At 37.5% G+C, this 20,772-nt stretch overlaps 2 protein-coding genes across 2 annotated transcripts in view; one reads left to right on the forward strand and one right to left on the reverse strand.

The window, feature by feature from the left end:
* Positions 1–2,039: 2,039 nt before the first annotated feature.
* The window catches only part of lingo1a (leucine rich repeat and Ig domain containing 1a), a 163,732-nt gene continuing 144,999 nt past the window's right edge, over positions 2,040–20,772 (forward strand). Inside the window, exons 1-4 of the mRNA XM_079603165.1 lie at positions 2,040–2,058; positions 7,229–7,328; positions 9,735–9,806; positions 12,794–12,871. The gene's annotated coding sequence lies outside the window, so the exon portion shown is untranslated. The remainder of the gene's footprint in view (positions 2,059–7,228; positions 7,329–9,734; positions 9,807–12,793; positions 12,872–20,772) is intronic.
* LOC306993944 (uncharacterized protein) lies at positions 4,361–6,902 on the reverse strand. Its single transcript, XM_079604159.1, has 2 exons — positions 6,466–6,902; positions 4,361–5,906 (listed from the first exon to the last, which is right to left on the reverse strand). Exons 1-2 carry the CDS (start codon positions 6,710–6,712, stop codon positions 4,891–4,893), a joined length of 1,263 nt encoding a protein of 420 aa, XP_079460285.1. The 5' UTR covers positions 6,713–6,902; the 3' UTR covers positions 4,361–4,890.

A 20,772-nucleotide genomic window follows, 5' to 3' on the forward strand; every position in this document is an offset into this window, starting at 1 on the left:
CAGCCGTACTGCTTCAAGATACGGCACAGACCGGGCAGACTCAACGTGGTAGCCGACTACCTGTCCAGGTTTCCGGCCAGTACGCGGCTTGGAGAGGGGGAAGGTGATGTGATAAAGTCACATTATTTGCCACCGTTGGGTAGCAGCACTGATACACACACATAAGCACATGTACATACTGACCTCATTCATCCATCTCTATCCTCCCTGCCTTTGCAGCTATCATAGGAACGGGTGCACACGCGATTATGATAGCACATGATCATTCATCCATTTCTTCACTCTCTCTGCAATATTAATTTCCCGGTCACTTCATACACTTATAGTGCACTGTCTTGTCATTTCGTCCCTGTGTTGTTTGTCTGTGTGGGCGTAGTCAGTCTTCCCGCGGGAAAGTTGGGCCGGCCAAACCGAACGATCGAGCGACGATCGCTTATGACGTCACGGCCGGGTCGCGTCGGCGCATCGAAACCGGAAGCTGACGAAACCATTGTCTAGTGTGAATATGTGTTAGTGTGTGCATTTTAAATGCAAGAATTATGTGTTAGATTTATTATGTGTGAATGGATTATGTGTTTATTATTATTATTATATATATATAATATATATATAAGGAATTAATTATTATGGATGATCAAATAGCTTACATATTTGTATGTTTATAAATGTTATATCTCCCTTTAATTGGTCTGGCCCAGAAAGGGGCGGGGTTTGGCCTATTTAAGCCAAAGCCAAACCTGAAGTCAGCACTTGTTAACCAAGTCGGAGCGAGAGTGCAACTGCGGTGCCTCAAGCAAACGTCAGTATACTGTGGATACCTGTTTTGCCTTGTTGGAGTATTTTCTGGTTTTATTTTTCCCTTTTGTTGTTTATTTGGTACTTTGGGTTTTTGTGTGTGTCATTTAATGGACACTTGTATATATTTCACTATGGACTATCTTTCCTATTGGCACTGTAAATAAACTCCACCTTGCACGAAGTGCTTCTGTGAGTGCGCCATCATTTTTTTTACATCCTCACGGACTCAGTTACCCCCCCCCTCTTCATCACAGCCTCTGAAACAATATAGTTGACAATTCAAAAGAGGGCGATATTTCAGAAAGTTGCCTCTGGAACAACTCGACGCGCAGCAATGTAAGTGAATGGGGTTCAACGCACAAATGACAGTGTTTGGAACTAATCCGATCTTCTAAAAGCGCCGCCATTTTTTACAACGGAGGTCTATGGGAGTGTCGCAACTCTTTCTCTCTATGGCTCTGGTAAAGACCGACGTCGCCGATTCAGTGACTAAAATATTGACCTCGCTGATGACGTCACAAAACTTTTTTTTTTTTAGAGCCAATAAGAAGCCTTCAAATTGGTAAGTAGTGTTGAAAAGTCGTGCATTTCTGTTTAATTTTGAAATGAATTAACAATAATAAATCAATATTTCACTGAAATACAATATAATCATTCAAAAATTTACATTTACAGTATGATTCATATATACAGTATTAATATAAATATATATTTTTCAAGTATTTATATTTATTATTAATATACTGTATGTTTATACACACTGTGTGTATGTGTGTGTATATACAGCCTATGATTGCATTTTATACTTATGTTTACAGTAGGATTTAAATAATATTAATAATCTTTATTTATTTTTTAACACTGAGTTAGATGCTGCGACAGGATCAGTGGGGAAAAGTTTCCTCATCTGTGACATAAGCACAGGTTGATTGACTAACTGATCAGCAGTGTTGCCCATTTAGATTTAGAGATTATTTTTTCTCAAAAAGCGACTACCGACAAATCTAGCAGCTTTTTGGACTGCTGGTTAACATTCAGTAAGTCACTATATCATACTTGTTCCGTTGCCTAACAGCAAATATGTAAATGAGAACAGCTTTATTTGACATTCGGCTACATGGTGACAGCCTACTGTCTATGGTGACAGCTGGCGCTTTACGTCATCTTGCGACATTCAACGACATTTTTCAGCAGGTTTGAGCAACTTTCCATTGGAAATATTTGGCAACACTGCTGGTGATCCCACTGATGACACAGAAGGTACTGACAGATAAAATGTCCCGTTTTCTGCTAAATTGTGGCGTTTTACAGTAAAATGTTAATTTAAACCTGCCCACCAAGCCGTCGTTTCTGTCAGCAGTCGCTAGGCAACGCTGGTCACCTGCATTAGCCTGCACAAACCCGCAACGACCTCATTACTGAACTTATTTAAAGTGCTAAATTTCAGTAAGTGTTTCATAAATGCCCTCATTAATGTCATGTCGCACCGAAAAATAAAGATTCACTGATATTTTCTCTGCTAATTTATCTTTCTGCGGAAAAGAGTTGGACTGAGCGCATCAAAACTCGTAAGCCGTACGGACATCGTCATATGAGTGTGTGTCTGTCAACCTGTTAGACATGTCAAAAGTTCAACTTTCCCAACAAAACTTTCTCATTATTCTCTAATAACTTCCGGTTTTTTCGTTCTCATCTCATATCTGTGTCGTCTTTGAGTCTGTTTGGTCTTAACAGCACGTCACTGTTTATGATACTCAGGCAAAATATAGACTGAGATGATTGATGTTTGTGATCGCTGCATGATTTTTATTTCGCTCAGTCTGTTCAGAGCTCATTAGAGGAAAATCATATTGCACCCGTCCAGGAAAAAAAAAAAAAAAACAGTATCGGCAAAGTGAAATCTTTTCTCCATCACTGAACATCACATCTAAACTGGGGGGGAAACCCCTGATTTAAGCATGACACCTTTAAGTTGGAAATAGGAACAGGAAATAGATGAGGAAGGGAACAGGAAATAGACTGGGTAAGAAATTGATTGTGATGGTTTGGCAGAACCATTTATGAAATATTCTGGGTTCATTTCAAGTTCAGCTCCATTAACAGCATTTCAGGCATAATGTCAATTTCAGCGGAAAATAATTTGGACTCGTCCCTCAGTTTTTTGAGGCACAAGCAAAAATGATGGATACAGTAAGGCATAATGGAAATACAAGGGTTGGTAAACAATAATAATACATTTTTAGTGCTATTAGATTGATTAATTGTTGTTAATCACATCTAACATAAAAGTTTGTGTATACATTTACAATATCTGATGTTAGTTGCGATTAATCGTGATTAATTGATTTGACAGCACTATGAATTTTAATTTTGTAATGCGCCTTTTTCATACTCAAAGCGTTGAAATATATACTGTATATGAATATATACTATATAGTATATATACTATATATACCATTAAAATATATACTGGTAATGTTTATTATCATAATTATTATGATGAACTTCTTCTAAATCATTAAAGTTTTAGTTGTCCTTTTTGTAACAGTAGTTACAAATAATAAATATTATAAATAGTACTGTAGTAACTTGCATTTTATTATTTTATTTTATTTTTCGATCCATCATTCAAACCTATTCACCTTATTCCGCCCCGCCCACTTTTACTTCTGTCCAGTACTTCCGTTGTAAACGAACTTCCGGTTTAGCGGACTCTCATTCAATTTCGAGGAGAACTGCAGAGAAGTCTCACTGATAAAATGTCACATAAGGTAAGCTAATTTGTGCCAAATGTGCTCTGTACGTGTGTACCAACAGCACAGCAATGCAATGCAATGTTTCTCTAGGTAATTTTTTAACGACTTTTAGGTGTTTATATGACCCGTCTGCCTGTCTGATCGCAGCCCGGCCGATGTGTAGTGTTTAGCCTACATTAGCCACAAACATCTAAAGTTGTAACACCAGTTCGTGGCTATTTTTTTCTCATCTGTTAGCTATACACTGCAAATGTATCTGGTGATTAAACAAACAAACTGTGGTGTAATAATGTTTCAAACTTTACATGTAGTAGTGTTTGTGCACATATTCATAACTAAGTAATAGCTATTAGAAAGACACAGCTATTAAATAATTTGATGGTGGCATTGTTTCAAAAGCTTCAAGTGAAATGTACTTTAGTACATTGCAGCAGTTATTAATAACCACGTACATACAACCATAGGCCAACGCATTTGGCTATAAAATTATAGCCTATCTACTTATATCAATATCATACTGAGAACAGTAAAGCATAAATGTAAAAACAAATGTAGCTACAGCGCTCTCTTATTTCACACTGTCTGCTGCATCATTAGTCTGTTACATTAAAATTTTAAGTGTTTCTGACTATACTAATTACTTTTATCTTTCACAGATGTCAACAATGGAGAAAAGTACATGGGAGGAAACAATACACACACTGAAGAGCTCAGGGGGGATATGTTTGCCTCACCCAAGGGATGTGTCTGAGTGGGGTGATGACATGAAGCAATGTTGAGCATCAGGAGGGTCGTTTGGTGCTTTGTGCGCGATATGCACAGGGACTGTGTGCTGGGCAGACACAAACGTGAAGTCAAATTATTATTTCTATAGGTTGCTTTCACACTGTAGAATTCTATTTCAGTTGGAGCAGGTGCCAAATACAGTAGTTTAGTTTTTGAATAGTTTGCAAAATTGACGAAATGTTGTACTTCATTAAAGTTATTGGCCAACAACAAAGCCTTTCAGCCACAAGAATAATATGACGTGTTTGTGATTCTATTTTTTGACAAATGTTTACATCTTAGTTCATATGTGCTGACAGAATAGTTTGACAGTTTTTGTTCCATGTTCTGTTTAATGTACAAATAAACAGCTTTCATTGTAACAAGCAGTGATTGTTTCTATCAACATTTTATAACTCTACATGTATCAATTTCATGTTTCTTTAAAACGTGCATTATGTAAAAATAAAAAAAAGTACACAAGCACGCAGGAATCACTAAAGACAATTGAGTAGAGGAAACACTGTTAAAGAAAAGCTTAACTTAAGTATTTACAATTATTAATTTACAACTAATCTTCCTCTTCATGAATGATATCCCCACGCAGGTTAGATAAAGCTGCACAGATTCTCAAGATTTTGTCCAATTTGGGGGCCAGATTATTCGGAACAGTCTGTGAAATGAGTCTGAAGTTTTTTAGACGACGGATGACCCGTTCAACATGGACACGGACATTAGCAATGCGTCTGGTGTTGGTTGTGTCCTCTTCTGACAGTTGCAGCCCCTTTTTTGTGAACAAGATGAGCTTAACTTTTCGTTCACGGAGGAGGTCTGAAATGATGAAGCCTCTGTCCGCCATGACTACATCTCCTGCACGTAGGTAGTCCAAAAAGCCACTATCTGCTGTAATAAATTTGTCACTGCACCGTCCTCCATATGCAGCAGACACAAACATTATTAGACCACAGGGAGCAATCGCCACCAGGTATTTGATTGTATTTTGGCCGTAATAATGACTATAAGACTCGCCTCTTGAGTCAAGGTTGTGGGGTTTCTGGAGGGGGGTTTCAGAGCAGTCAATGACACAGGTTGTTGTTGGATAGTGATCTTTAAAACATTGTGGCATTGTAGCTTGAATGGTCTCCCTGGGCAGCCATGGGATGTAAGTCCTCATCTTCTCCTCCATGATGTCGTACCACAATGATGTAATCTTGCTGACTTGTGACTGTGAGACATGAAATATTTCAGCAAGGTGATCCTGCAGCAAATTCAGCCGCAGCTTCATCAGTGACATAAACACCTGATCACGAGCATCCATCTGAAAAGCATTTATGTAATCCTTTGTCAGCTGATCAGCTAAAAAAGAAAAGGTTTCCAAATTCAAGCCTGTGTACAGAAGGCTGAGGTGATCAGAGCGGAGAAGTTGTTTGTTCAGTTCGGGGGGACCCGAGCACTGTGTTGCCTTATCGTGCTTAAGTGGCTGGTCTAATAATGGGGTAGGACTCCCTGCGTAGTCGTGGTCAGGAGGAAGCCAAGGGGTTTCTTCCTCATGATTATTGTCTTCCACAGCACAGGTGGCAGATGCAGCTGAGGAAACAAAAATAGTACAACATTGGTGACATCTATATATTTAAGTAAAGTTAAAGTTACTTCAATACAACAGTAGGGGTTCAAGTAAATATAATGTACTCAAATTAGAGAAATTGTGAACGCTACATCCGTTTGACAATTTGTACAAAAAAAATCATGCAATTCAAATGAAAAGTCTGATCTTAAATTTACAAAACTAAGAAATAATTAAATAATTTTGGAAGAAGAAATGTTTCATATTGTTAAAATAAAGCTTTTAGTTAAACAAAAACGTTTATAACAGACTGTTAAAAATACTCAATTACATTAAAAGTAAAGAAACTTTGTAAATATAGCTAGCTAACGCAGTACTGCACACCTCTGGTTTTCATAATTTCACAAAGTGTTACATAGAACCAATCACATTACTTTACATATTTTAACAAATTAAAGAACATGACATGATCTTTGTTAAATGTCTTGATAGCCCAATAAATAATGTCTATTGCACTAAACATACACAAACAGGATCAGGCGGAGAGTCTTGTCAAACAACTTATTCATCATGTCAACTTACTTGTGTTTCTTACTAGCACCCGGCGAGGTCTCTTCAGAGGCGCGACGTAGCCTAACCATTTCTCGGGGTATGGATGTTCAGGAGTAGGTTTACCGTCTACAAAGTGATAGGAACAGACAAAAGGAAACTTCGGCGGGTTCTTTAAATTCAGCGCCTTAAGCCACGCACGCCTGTCCTTCCTTGACCGGGGGTCGGTGCAGAGTAAATGCTGGCCCACAACATTCAGATCTCTTCTTTTGATGCTCATAACAAAGCTGAGACAGCGTCAAATTTCTTTTTCTCCAGCTGTTATGGCAGCCACGGACTGCACAGTTAACACTGGCCATCTCTAATTTCTTTAAATAAATTAGAAGGCAATTAAATTAAACTAAGACTGATAACAGATTTGACCAGGGCAAACAAAGCGCTAAGTAGCTAAAACAGGAAGTGAGATTACGCGGATGGCGCCACCCACTGCTACTTCCGGAATAAGGTGAATACTATACTATAGTATACAAAGTACTATAGTTACTTTTATAATTTATTTTAATTTAAGTTTATTTAGTATTTTACTTTTTAATAAATGTTTTCAATTTATTTTACTTTTTTTATTATTATTTTATTTGGTAATTTTATTATGAATTATAATATTAACCAAATAAAATTAGTCTTATGTTTTAATTATTTTATTTGTTATTTTATGTGATCGTTCGCATTGTGCCATAAATGCTGTCAACAAAATATTCCTTAGTTATCATTTGATCCTTATGTTTGCTTGAAACAGATTTATTCTACAGCCTTTGACAACATTCCCAGAGCTCGTGGAAAAGCAGTTCAGCAGTTTTAGCCGGAATGTGGTGATCTCCTCTTTGAAGAAGTGCCAGGTAGGAACGGGGGAATATCTCCATTGCAAATGTGAACTCTACATCTTGCTGATGCTAACATCTTTTCTCCTGTAAAGGTATTTATATAAGTACAGTAAGGAGCCTGCTAATGAAGTCTGTACATGTCAGTTTTCAGATTTCAATGGGTAATGAGGGAATTTCATAATCAGGGGAAGCAGATTAGCATCAGGTTTGATTTTTCATACACTATTAAAAAACTCACATTTTATACACAAAACTGCTGTTAAACTAGTTGCAGTTCTGATTGTGTAGTTTAAAAATAGTTATTTTACAATATAATATAATAATGTTCTTTAATTATGCTTATGTGTGTTTCTGGTGAGTGCAGCCATCATTTCTAGTCTTGTGATTTTTATCTGCTAATGAGCAGATGTAAGAAGGCAGGATTGATTCATTACTCGCATTAAGTCCTACTGCGATCTTTAATTTGAGCTTGTCAATGTCAGCTTGAAATTTGATTTTGCATCAGGACTGACAGTTTTCTGTAATGATCACAAGCAAAGCACTTCAAAGAGATCATCAGAGATAGGTGTTTCCAGGTCGACATGGAGCAGTGTATCGGATGCATCTAACGTCTATGATGTGACACATTTTAGGGTGAATTCATATATCAGGAAACAATTTAGGGCGGGTCTTGATATTCAAATCCATTGGGATTTAAATGAATGGTGAAACTTACTTGTAAAACACTGCTTATCCCATCCATGTGACCTTGGTTATTTCTTAGACCAGAGACATTTCTGGGTCGATTTTGAATTTACATTGTCTTTAAAACCCAAGTCTGTGCATTAAATGGTGGGTTCCATTTGTCCTTGAAAGTGGGAAATTCCTCAGGAATTTTTAAGTTAAAGTGGGAGTTGTGACCTGGAAACTTGGAGGAACAGCAACCACCCAGACTTCAGAATCCAATATGGCTGCTCAGCACATCAGCTCCAGTAAAACAGTAGTAATATATTGTTTATTGGCACTTCTATTTGTCTGTTTCTCTATAAACACAGTGGTCCACACAATACAACCTCTATTTGTGGAATAATACTATTATACATAATATTTCGACATTATCTGTGCAAAATACCATTTTTATGTATTCCGCACAACAAAATGTTTGCCTGGACGCGTCTGTGACTGGTCCTACTCGCACAGCTCCGAGCGGGATTCGAACAAGCGTCACAGCATGGGAGGCGCATTAACAAGGACGCTAAACTCTGGTGTCATTCGCTTGTGTGCCTCTTGAGATTTTGACCTGCCCAGCTCTTTACTAGCTGGCCTCTGTTACACTCACCCCCTAAACTTCACTCCCATCCGGGTCACGGCACCAATGTGTCTGGTCCTACTCACCCCTTTCTAAGCGGGATTCGAACTAGTGTCACCAGCATGGGAGGTGGGCATGTTAACAAGGCCGCTTAAAGGTGCTCTAAGTAACTTTTTTTACGTTAACCGAACAGCTTCGGAATCATTGGAATAGTTATATGACTTTTTTCGGGTTGAATGGTGGTCGTCTCGCACCCCCCGAGCGCCTGTGAGCGGAAAAACCACACTTGCAACTTTGGGTCGCCGGCGGCTTCTCTGAAAACAACTGCATGTGACCAGAGGGAGAAGATGGGAGGGGGGAAAGTTGCCAATGGTTTTACGACAGTTTTCTCAAATATCTATTCCGAAACTATAGGGGGAGCTCTAAAACGAAACCTGCGAGAAAACAGCGAAGACATTTCCAAACCTACTGAGTGCTGCTTTAAGTCCGCAGTCTCTGGTGTCAGTTGCTAGTGTGCCTATTGAGATTTTTACCCACTCGTTACTAGCTGGCCTCCATTACACTCACGGCACCAAGGTGACTGGTCCTACTCGCTCCATTACGAGCGGGATTCGTACCAGCGTCACCGGCATGGGAGGCGAGCAAACAAAGACGTTAAAGACCGCTGCCTCTAGCATCAGTCACTAGTGTGTCTCTTAAGGCCAGGGGAGTGAGGTTTTCCAGCCCAGCGTTTTACTAGGGAGGCCTACACTCATTTCCATCTGGGTCACGGCACCAATGTGACTGAACCCATAGCAAACCACAACCATCCAATCAATTCCAGAAGGACAAAATCAAGTCCCGCTCTACATTTTCTTATTCAAGAAGCCGTTACGTATACATCACAATAGGGATGTAAATACGATCACAACTTCCGTTTCATGCCGACTTAACTCAAACATGAATTTGCAATAAAAAAACATTGATGACTTTGCCTCCTATTTTCAGAACACCACTGCTCTGTAGAGCACACCGCACACACTCACACATCTGCATCACTTTCAGCCGTGGCCCCAGCTGGGGGTCGCGGGGTCACTGTGTTGTGGGTTCAGTGGCAGAGCAGTGATTGTTAAACCTGCTCTCCATCTCTGCAGGCTACAGCCGCACATGTTCCCTTCCATCAGCGGAGGAGAGAGAGAGAGGCCGAGCGAGCAGATGGAGGGAAGGTAAACTCTCTGTAGGGAGGAGTTTTTGAACTGCTGTAAGAAAACCTGCAATTTAATGCCTGTTACTGGACTGCAACGCAATGCAGAGGCTGATGCGATTGTTTAAACTACATCCCTGTGCTTTTTTTTAGCTGATATAGGGCTAGTTGCCGCAACACCACGAAACTATAAGGTTCTTTGTCCATTTACACAAATTCTTGTTTGTCTGGTCAGTCTTTTACATGTCTGACTCAATAATGTTGAGAAATATATTTGAATTATCTTCACTTGAGGGCAATTTTGAGCTAATATTGAAATGCGTTTTGATTAATCATCACATCAATATGGATGAGAGAGTTTTGGGCCAAAACTTTCATAAACATTCCCTGTGTAATTTATAATAACTGTACATTTGTACATTTTCAGCTATGATTGCAAATAAAATTTCAATTAAAAAAAAAAGTTTTTTTATCAAATATTTTTATAGTAAAAATTTACACTTTTTTTAGTCTTTAAAATAAATATTACATTATGTTAAAATATTACATTTAAATGTATTTTTTTTTTACTTTTCTTAAATATATTCAACTTTTATATAAAGTTGTATAAAAAAAAATACATTTAGTAGATGAAAATGTCAATAGATTCATGTTTTAGCATTTAAAATCTTATATAATATAAAATTAAACATTTTATATTATAAATGTAAATATAAAAGTAATATTTGATTAAAAATACAATAGATTAATATTTTAAGCTATTTAAAATTACATATTGTAAAAATCATACATTTTAAAAATTAATTATTTATAGCTATCTAAAAATTACAAATTCATTACATTATATTTTTTTTGTGTGTCTACGTGTGTGCGCCTGTGTGTGCTGAACAGTGAATAATTTGGCCAAAATCAAGCCAAAATCTGATCTACTATCCTGCCAGAACAAGTATAAATATTCTTTACTTCTGAACCCTTCATGAAGTGAATTTGATTAAAAATGTTAAATCGTTAAGCAACTCATGTATTTTATTTATGAAACGTTTCATAAAAACACAACGTCCTAGAATGCCTTTATTTATTTTTATTTTTTTTTAGTTTCAGTGAACTTCTGGGGACCATTTTGTCCCCAAAGTATAGCTAAATAAAGCCACACTACTCAGATACACACTTGTCTACACAGTGGGAGCTTTCCAAATCTATAGCGGGGCCATTTTGCCTCATAAAACAGCAGCGGCGTCAGAGTATTCCTGGCAGGGGTTATTTCTCATCCGCTCTGCTGGAAGAGCTGTATGATATTACAGGGGTTCCACAGTAAATAAACCTCATATAGATGAATTTCAGCGGTGTGATATTCCTCTGGATAATTTATTCTTTTGTTTGTGTCTTTGACTGTGGATTTGCATATTTTGATTGTTTTTGCTTCTGTGGGTGAGTGAACGACAGCTCCAGAGATTTTCACCTCACAGCTGCCACGGTTATCTCGCTTTCCACTCCAAATGTGTGTGGTTTTTAAAAGCTCATAAATGATATATATTTATTTAGCGAAGGTGAAGTGTCATTTTTTCGATGATAAAACACTTTCATGTCCCTGCTTAATTTGCAGGGACAACTAGAAGTCACCCGGTGGTTGCCTTAAATGTAAACAGCGTGACTGTGGATATAGCGAGAAACATGACACAGCAATAGTGACTCTCACATTGGTGTGAATTAGGGGCGGGACTACCTGTTTTGCTGACCAATGGCAGATGGGGTCAATATTTTTGCAATTCAGTTTGGCAAATGCTATATATATAGCCTATATAGCATACTTAAAAAAAAAACACACACACACATTAGGGAGGTGTCACAAATGTGCTGTCTATAGATAGGCTATAGTGTCATCAGGGAAAGATTTTGGCACCCGATCATCATAATTATGATCTTTTTAAAGTCATCGCTGTGTGCCAGATATACCCAATGCACTTGTTTACTGGGATGATGAGATTCTGTTCACATCAGGGGAGCGTTCCAGTCGGAAATGCCAAGACTGAAACCAGGAATAGTTTAGACGGTTTTGTTTTGTAGATTCGCCTCTGAAATCTGACCTGAAACGACATTTAAGGGTATTGCCATTGTTTTATGTTAAAATACTTTCTCGAGACACATAGGCAAATATAGGACCATTCTTGATTGATTTCCCTTAAAATGTTAAACACCTTTTTTTCTCCGTGGTGCAACCATAGTGGTGCAACTCAAGCAGCCCGACAACAGCAACACTCAACCAATGGCGAGAGTTGAAGAGGCGGAGCTATCTGTTTGTTTCGACCAATGACAGCCAAGAGGAGCGTTTCACACAGACAAATTTAGATTGAACGCTTTCCACTTTTGATTATATTTTAATGTTGACAAGATTTTATTTCAAGACAAGACAATATTTCAATGTTTGTAAATATGTAAATGTTTGTAAATAATTTTTGACAATGTTTAAATTATTATGATGTAAAGTTAGGTAAAAAGGTAACAAGAATTTTATATATCTTGCAGGTTTCCTGTATAATTTCCTAATAACTACGATTTTCTAATATTATTACAAATTTAATTATGTAAAAATCTGTCAAAAACTATTTTCAACTGAAAAAGTATTTTTTCATCAAATACAATTTTTTTATAGGTGTGAAATATATAATATATTAATATTTAAAGTTTTTTAGCATTTAAAATAAATATTAAAAAATAAAAATGCCCATTTGAAGAATTTCATTGTAAATGTAAATATAATATTACATTAGTTTGTATGTGTAATAAAAGGATTATTGTACTTTTTTAGTATGTGTCTGAAAGACACAGCGGAGGTGCGCTGGAATATTGTCATAGCTTTTGGCTAATAATTAGCATGTAAACTCAATCATTTTTTCTTTAGCCCTGAAGCTTAAGCTGCAAAACAGTTCTGTTAAGATTTAACTGGCTAACGTGATGAATCGATACTGTGAATTGACACTGACAGTCAATGTTTTTCTTTCTACCTTTCAGAAAGGTGAGTGAGAGGACGGTAGAAAGGAATGAAATTGAATCGGGGGGACAAAATGCGGATCGCATGCAGACACATCAGTAGGTGACTATTGACAGTGCCTTCATGTCTACTTTTGGGAATATCGTCCGTGCAGGCGGTTTGCATGTGATTACACAAATTCATCACAAACAGCTTCACTCAGACGTCTCTTATATAATAAAACCAGTGTGTGTGTATGTGTGCGTAATGAGGGTAAATAGCAGTCAGTGAGCAGAACGCTGAATTTATGCATGCTTATAGAGCAAAACAACAATCCACCAACTCATAACAGTTGATTATATGTGATCTGACAGTTTACATAAACACAGTGGGTCGAACTCCACACCTGATTGGTCCAGAATCCAGGAAAACACAAGATACTGTATGTGGGAATGACGAATTGTTCAATGTGCCTCTCAGTAAGCGTATTTGTACGGTCCATCGTAAGATAGCAGAACATTAGGGTCTCCAGCGAGGCTGTTACGCATTTGCCTTACATCTGCTTGATTGAGTTTATTTGCGAAATGCCGAACCTCAAATGTCAGATTCTGCTGGCTCTCATTTTCTGTGAGCGGTGAAACATCCTCGGTAACATTAAGACATGTCTTGCCTAATTAAACTGTAATTAAATTTGTACTCCAGGGGTTCTATTTTAAACACAATACAATAACGCTCATCCTGCTCCAACACCGGAGGAACAAACTTGATAATGTTGTTCTCGTATTAGAAATGTCACATTGTGAAATTGGTTTTAAAGCAAATGATTCAGTTGATTGAAGGACACACAAAAAAAACTGTATGAATCTGACTCCCAGCAGTGAATTAAGCAGATGTGTCCTTGTTACATATGTTACTGTACATTTACTGTTGTAATAACAGTCAATTATGCATAATTACATGCAACTAACTCTCCACCAAACCCTAATCCTAACCCTATAGTAAGTACATGTTGTTAATTCATATTACTCAGTACTTAAATACATAATTACACTGTAACAATGACAACTTAAAATAAAGTGTAACTTAGAATTTTACTGTAAGTTTCGTGATTAACAAAATGGCTGCATCCCAGTTCGCACATTATCACTCTTTATAGTATTTAGGATGAATTATAAAAAAGTACACTTGCAGATGGCATAATAATGATTTTGAAGTATGGATCCGCACATGATTTCTTTGAGGTAATATTATCCACAATCCTTTATAAGAAGAAGGCTGTGTATGCATAAAGGCATGACGTATGAAGATATATCTTATGCGAAATTTCACACATGCTTGCAAGACATCATAATACCATGTCTAATGATCTAAAACTACTGCAAAGCCAGCATTTTTTAGCCTTTAGACACAGCTGAGGAGTTTTATACATTTTTAAAGAAGGTCACAGCGGACATAGTGGTTTAAAAAAATGCATGAATCCATTCGATTAATAAATTAAGTGAGTGATGAATTAATTTAGCTAAATGAAAATAATAACAGTATGCAGCAAAGGGGTTTTTATGTTCTAATGTTGGCCTATCATCTTACTACATACTCAATACACTATCATTCACAAGTTTGGGGTGTTTTTTTTTTTTAAATGAATACATTTATTCAGCAAGGATGCGTTAAATTGATCAAAAGTGACAGTAAAGACATTTTAAATCAAAATTCTTTTGAACTATTCAATAAAACGCATTACTGTTTCCAAAAAAAATGTCTTCAACATTAATAGCAGCAAATCAGCATATTAGAATGATTTATGAAAGATCATGTGACACTGAAGAGTAATGATTGGAAATTCAGCTTTGAAGCATAGGAATAAATAGCATTTTAAGATATTTCCAAATAGAAAATTGTTTTGAATTGCAATTCACATATATTACTGTTTTTTTTTTTTTTATCAAATAAATGCAGCCATGGTGACCAAAAGAGACTTCATTTAAACTGACCTTTTGTACATTACCTTCAAAGTATGTATTTTTAGTGCATAGAAAAGTATGAGCTTAGAAGAACCTCAAACGAACTGAACTGTATTTGTCGATCTCACGGCCTGTGACTTTGTATAACTTTGTTTTCCATTGCATTAAAAAAATACAGAGTAAGATAATAATGACATGACATTTCACATCCTCATTGTCTTTGAAATGAGTTAATTAAAAGCAGTGCTGTAAGAACGAGCCAGATCCTGAAGGTTCATGCAAGAGTGATCGAGTCAGAGAAACAGTGCATGTGTGTGTATAGGGGATCTTACAATCTGCCTCAGGTTTGGGGGTAATGCATTACAAGTTACAAGAGTTACTTAATCAGATTACTTTTTTCAAGTAACTAGTAAAGTAACGCATTACTTTTAAATTTACAACAAAATATTTGAGTTACTTTGTCAAATTTGTAACACAAGGTACTTTGTTTTCCTATTTATAGACTGACGCCTGTTGAGAGAAATTGGGAGTAAGTGCAGACTGCAGAGGCGTTGTGTGGAGTAACAAGCACAAAAACAAGTTCAGTATTCCTCAAAATGGATAAAAACAGTGAAATGCAAACTCAAAATATTATGCAAACCTGCCGTAATTGACCCTTCGCAGGGAGTTTGATTGACAGGTGATCTGACCAACCATACTTCCCCATCAGCCATTTTGAATTTGAATTGGCATTTCTTTCAGCCTGAGGTTTATTCATTTCACTTTTGGTGTGAAAGGGCCATACATCTACCAAAAATATAACTTTATTTTATTTTATTAAAAATCAAACAAGCAAACGCAAAACGTAACGCATTACCTTCCGTAAAAAGTAACTAACACAATTTAGGGAGTAACGCAATATTGTAACGCATTGCTTAGTAAGTAACTTTCCCCAACACTGCTGTGCCGGTTTTTAATTGATAGTTCTCTAATAGGATGTTCCTCAAAAAGGAGTGATGTAAATTGTGCATGTGGCATTAGAAGATTTTAGGGAAGACACTGCGGGAGTGATCTCACATTTTGCTGAAAAAATGTAATTGAATTCAGTTTTGCACAATACACATTGTTCCAAAGCAGCTTTACAGAGAATAGTGTCTCGCGGCCTCCCTCTGAGCAAACCGAAAGCAACAATGTCCATGAAAGCGCCCTAAGATGGTTAGTTGGGATGAACGCTGTTCCATCCAATTCCTACCAGGAAGGTGTTTAGGTGTAGGTTTAGACAATGGTTGTTTATGGTAACCTCTGTGAAATCTTAACTCACTGATGCATTTTATTAGCTTAAAGGTGTCACCATGTTTCTGTGACATTATGGACCCATATTTTAACCAAATGAGAGTTTTAGATTTCCAAATTCTATTGGAGTTCCTTTGCACTTTCCCAAGTCTGAGGTCTGAACTTTTTCAAGTCTAACATAACTTCATAAGAACTTCATAAGAAGCAAAGCTCAGTGGGGAAATCATTCTCATCTAGCTGGTATGTTTGCATGACACCAAAATTGAACTCTAGTTTATTAGCACACATCTGGTCTTTCTGTGAATCATGTTTGTCTTTGCAAACTTTAATTAAAATCTAGTAGCTTTTTTAACCAGCCGATGTCACTTTGGCCTGTCCTGACTATTGGTTGATTTTAACCAGTAGCGTTTGATTTGATTTGTCTCCATTCTTAATTTCTGAGTATCCTGTTTACTCAGAAATGTCATATTATGTTGCAATTTGTATTATTATTTTTTTATTTCAGGCAAGTGCTTGACTTTTAGCCTTTGAGATGCATTTTAAACAGGCAATTTGCTACAAACCGACCGTCAGCTGGCGTATTATCTCTAAGTTTAGCATATAATCTCTCCGTTTAGCATTTTATCGTGCCGTTTAGCATTTTGTTGCCATTTTTTACATTTGTTACAAGGGTTGATGTGTTAAGCACGCGGTGTTGATGTGATTCTTGTTTTGATGATTTCGTCAGATCAACAGAGCAGCAAAACCATGTTCACCATTAACAATACGGACATTTATGATTTCGTTTGTTTGTTGTGTGAAAATGTTGTTGCTATGAGACTTTTTATTTCCTTTTTGCAGCGGTGAAAGGTGCTAATGATCTCTCTCTGTAGTGATGTCATATTACCCAGAAATCCCTGGGCTCCCCCTGCGGTCTCCTCAGCGATCCCACAACCCGCAGAGACAGAGAGAGAGAGATTCATGTCCCACTTTCTTCGACGCTGATAAATAAGCACGTGATTCTGATATTAGTTTGTTTCCATGGCAACTCGCCCCAGTCTCAGGATTGAGCAGGTGAGATGTGGCATGCAGGTAGACAAAAACCGAGCGAGTGTGCGTGTTCCTGATCCTCAAGCATTCATGTTATCAGTCTAGTTTTAAGGTTGCGCACACATAGTCCAATATTTGTTTGTTCCGGCATTAAGCCTCTCACGTCAGCTGACGGTTTCCACAATCCATGCTAAACACACACACGCACATGATCGTGATGAATTAGCTCAATGCTTTAGGAATATTAATCACTTTGTCATCACAGCAGTGGAGGGAAGCAGTTTAGCACAGCTAGAGTCATAAAGACTCATTTATCATATCCTGAAGCACATACGCACACACATTCGAGCTGTTCTCCACCTCCTCTTGCAAACTAGCGCCAGGACCAAAGAAAACGAAGGCATAAAAAAGCAGCTGAGACAAACTTGTTTACTGTTAATGAACCGTAACTACAGTCTTAAAGCTGACAGGGCAGTTTTAACAGCTCACAGTGGGAGGGGCTACGCTGGAGGAAGAAAGATGATTGGCCGAGGTGTGTTTTGAGGAGGATGCTGATTCGATCGTGATTGATTCATTTATAATAAATGGAGTTCATTTATAAGTCATTTAAAATAATAGAGAATAAGCTGGTCTTAGATTTACAGCAGTTTTACTGAGAAAATATTTATTAAAATGTTTAACATTTGATTTGATTTTAAATTCCATTCCATTATAAATTATGTTTTGCTTATGTACTTATATTGCTTCTTTCCAAGCAGGGTATTCAACAGAAAAAACTTTTGGTAACACTTTATTTTAAGGTGACATACGTAGTTACACGTTACTATATGTACTTAGGGTTAGGGTTAGATGAAACCCTATGGGTTATGTGAAAGATATGAATAAAAATTATGTTATTTCAGCCAGCGCAAATACCTGTATTTACATCCTGTTTTCGGTCGAAGTCCAAAGTAGTCGATTGTCGAGTTCACGCGCATAGGTTTAGTTACCTATGATCACGCGCGCGAACTCGACAATCGACTACTTTGGACCGAAAACAGGATATAAATACAGGTATTTGCGCTGGCTGAAATAACATAATTTTTATTCATATTTTTCACATCTACTGCAGTCAGATTCACTCGTGTTCACTCTGAAGGAATCACTCAACATGGCTGGGCACTTGTAATGACACATCAAGGATGTTAAGAGGCTAAAAGCAGGTTTAAAACTTGCCCCATTGAAGTCAACAGGGTGCAAATTTTAAAAAGAGGATAACACGGTGTAGGCAACACTGATTTTGTCGTTGTTCTCTCTATTGACAGCACTCCAAATTTACAAAAAAATTTGCTCAATGTTAAAATTGACCGGAGTTCTCCTTTAATATTACTAAGTACTTATTTGAATAATACAATGTAACGACGTCACTTTAAACAAAAATGTAACCAAACTTTTTGTCTTCATTATCTTTAATCAAAAATATCTAAATTTGCTCTTTCTCTCTTCCCACTTTTACCAATCCGATCAACTATATTTGGAAAAAAGTAAGCCTGCCTATTTTTCTCATTGAATATATTAATTCAAATACTTCAGATTATTTAAGTAACATGAGTTGTGAATGCCAGTTGGCTTAATGTATGATGATGTGTAATGTTAAGGAGGCAAAGCCGTTTTAATCTTAAAGGGGTGGTATTATGCTCTTTTCACAAGATGTAAAATAAGTCTTTGATGTCCCCAGAGTGTGTATGTGAAGTTTTAACTCAAAATACCCCATATATTTTTTTATATAGCATGTTAAAATTGTCACTTTTTGAAGGTGAGCAGAAACGCACCGTTTTTGTGTCGGTCCCTTTAAATGCAAATGAGCTGCTGCTCCCGGCACAGGGGGCGGAGCTTCAACAGCTTGTGTCCTTTTACCTCACACAGACATGCACTGAAAAGTTCAAAAACTTTTAGCCTTTTATGTTCAAACCGGAGTCAGATAATAATGGAGAGACTCAAGAAGAACAAGACAACATGTAGAAGCAACAGGACATTTCTGAATGGTTAGTTGATGAATTTATGTAGCTGATGTGTAGTTATCTTCTAGTCGTTGATTAGCATATTCTGTCATGATAATCTATAAATCGCGTTCCCGTGGTTTATGTAAATTTTAGGGTTGGTGATGTCACTAACCCGGGAGGAATGTCGTGTAGTCCCTACCAGCCGTTTGTTGTAGTTCTTAAAAAGCAATTTCTTTAAAATAAAATATATCCCTTTGCTTTAAACTTTGAGCGACAGCAACATTACACACTAACTAAAGGTAGAAAAGTAAAATCATAATCAACCACCCCTTTAAATATAGTTAATATTCTATGTTAATTATGATGTGCATTGTGCAGCACTAACAAAAAAAAAGCACAAATATTTTCTCGCCCAGAAGTTCAACTCGCATTGATTGAAAAAAATAATCACATAATCTATGACAGCCAGTAAGAAGTATCCACGCTGTGCTCAGGACTTGATTGTCGCTCTCTCAGATTCATCAGTGATTAGAAAAGTGATTCAGGTGGATCTCAAACTGTTGTCTGATTACGACTCATTCATAGCTCACTCAGGAAAATAACCCACAGTAACAATGAACGCTCTTCAGATGAATATCAGAAATTGAACCATTACTGCTAAAACCCCTACACACACTCGCTTACTAATCGCTCAGAATGATCCGACTGACGCTCAGACGAGTCATAAACGCACTAGACTTGCGTAGCCAGACTTTTGAAGGCCGTCATAAAGTCTGGAATGCGTTGCTTATTCTGCCCAAGACCTTCCCACGTAAGACAGGAAGAGACCGTCTGACTGGTGTGTAACGTCACGTTTATTTTTAACTCACCAGGTTCACCTTGATAGTGCCGGGCTGGACCCCCTTTTGCCTTCAGAACTGCCTTAATTCTTCATGGCATTCAAAAAGGTACAGGAAACATTCCTTAAAGATTTCGGTCCATATTGACATGATAGCATCACCGTTTCTGCATATTTTGTCGGCTGCACATCCGTGATGTGAATCTCCCGTTCCAGCACATCCCAAAGCTGCTCTGTTGGCTTGAGATCTGGTGCCTGAGGCGGCCATTTGAGTTTAGTGATCTCAATATACTCTATAGTGAAGTAGTCATCAGAAAGATGCTGTTGTCATAAAGGTATGGGCATGGGTAGACTGTGGCATTTTAAACAATATTCAATTGGTACTAAAGTCCTTAAGTGTGCCAAGAAAATTGCATACCTGATACAAGGCAGGATGTATCCATGCTTTCATGTTGTTTACTCTGTTCTGACCCGACCATCTGAGTGTCGCAGCAGAAATCGAGACTCGTCAGACCAAGCAACGCTTTTTCCAATCTTCTATTGTCTAGGTTTGGTGAGCCCATGTGAATTGTATGCTCAGTTTGCTGTTCTCAGCTGACAGGAGTGTCACCGGTGCGTCTGCTGCTGTCATCTGCTTCAAAGCTGGACGTGTTGTGCGTTCAGAGATGCTCTTCTGCAGACCTGTAGCGAGTGCTTATTTGAGTTATTTACTGTTGCCTTTCCATCAGCTCCAACCAGTCTGTCCATTATCTTCTGACCTCTGGCATCAACAAGGCATTTTTTTTGCCCACAGAACTGGATATTTTCCCTTTTTCGGACAACTCTGCGTAAACCCTAGAGATGGTTGAGCATGAAAATCAGCAGTTTCTGAAATATCTGGCACCAGCAACCATGCCACTTTCAAAGTCACTTAAATCGTCTTTGTTCCCCATTCTGAT

Source organism: Phoxinus phoxinus (genome assembly GCF_949152265.1).
Source record: "Phoxinus phoxinus genome assembly, chromosome: 25".
NCBI classification, from domain to species: Eukaryota; Metazoa; Chordata; class Actinopteri; order Cypriniformes; family Leuciscidae; genus Phoxinus; species Phoxinus phoxinus.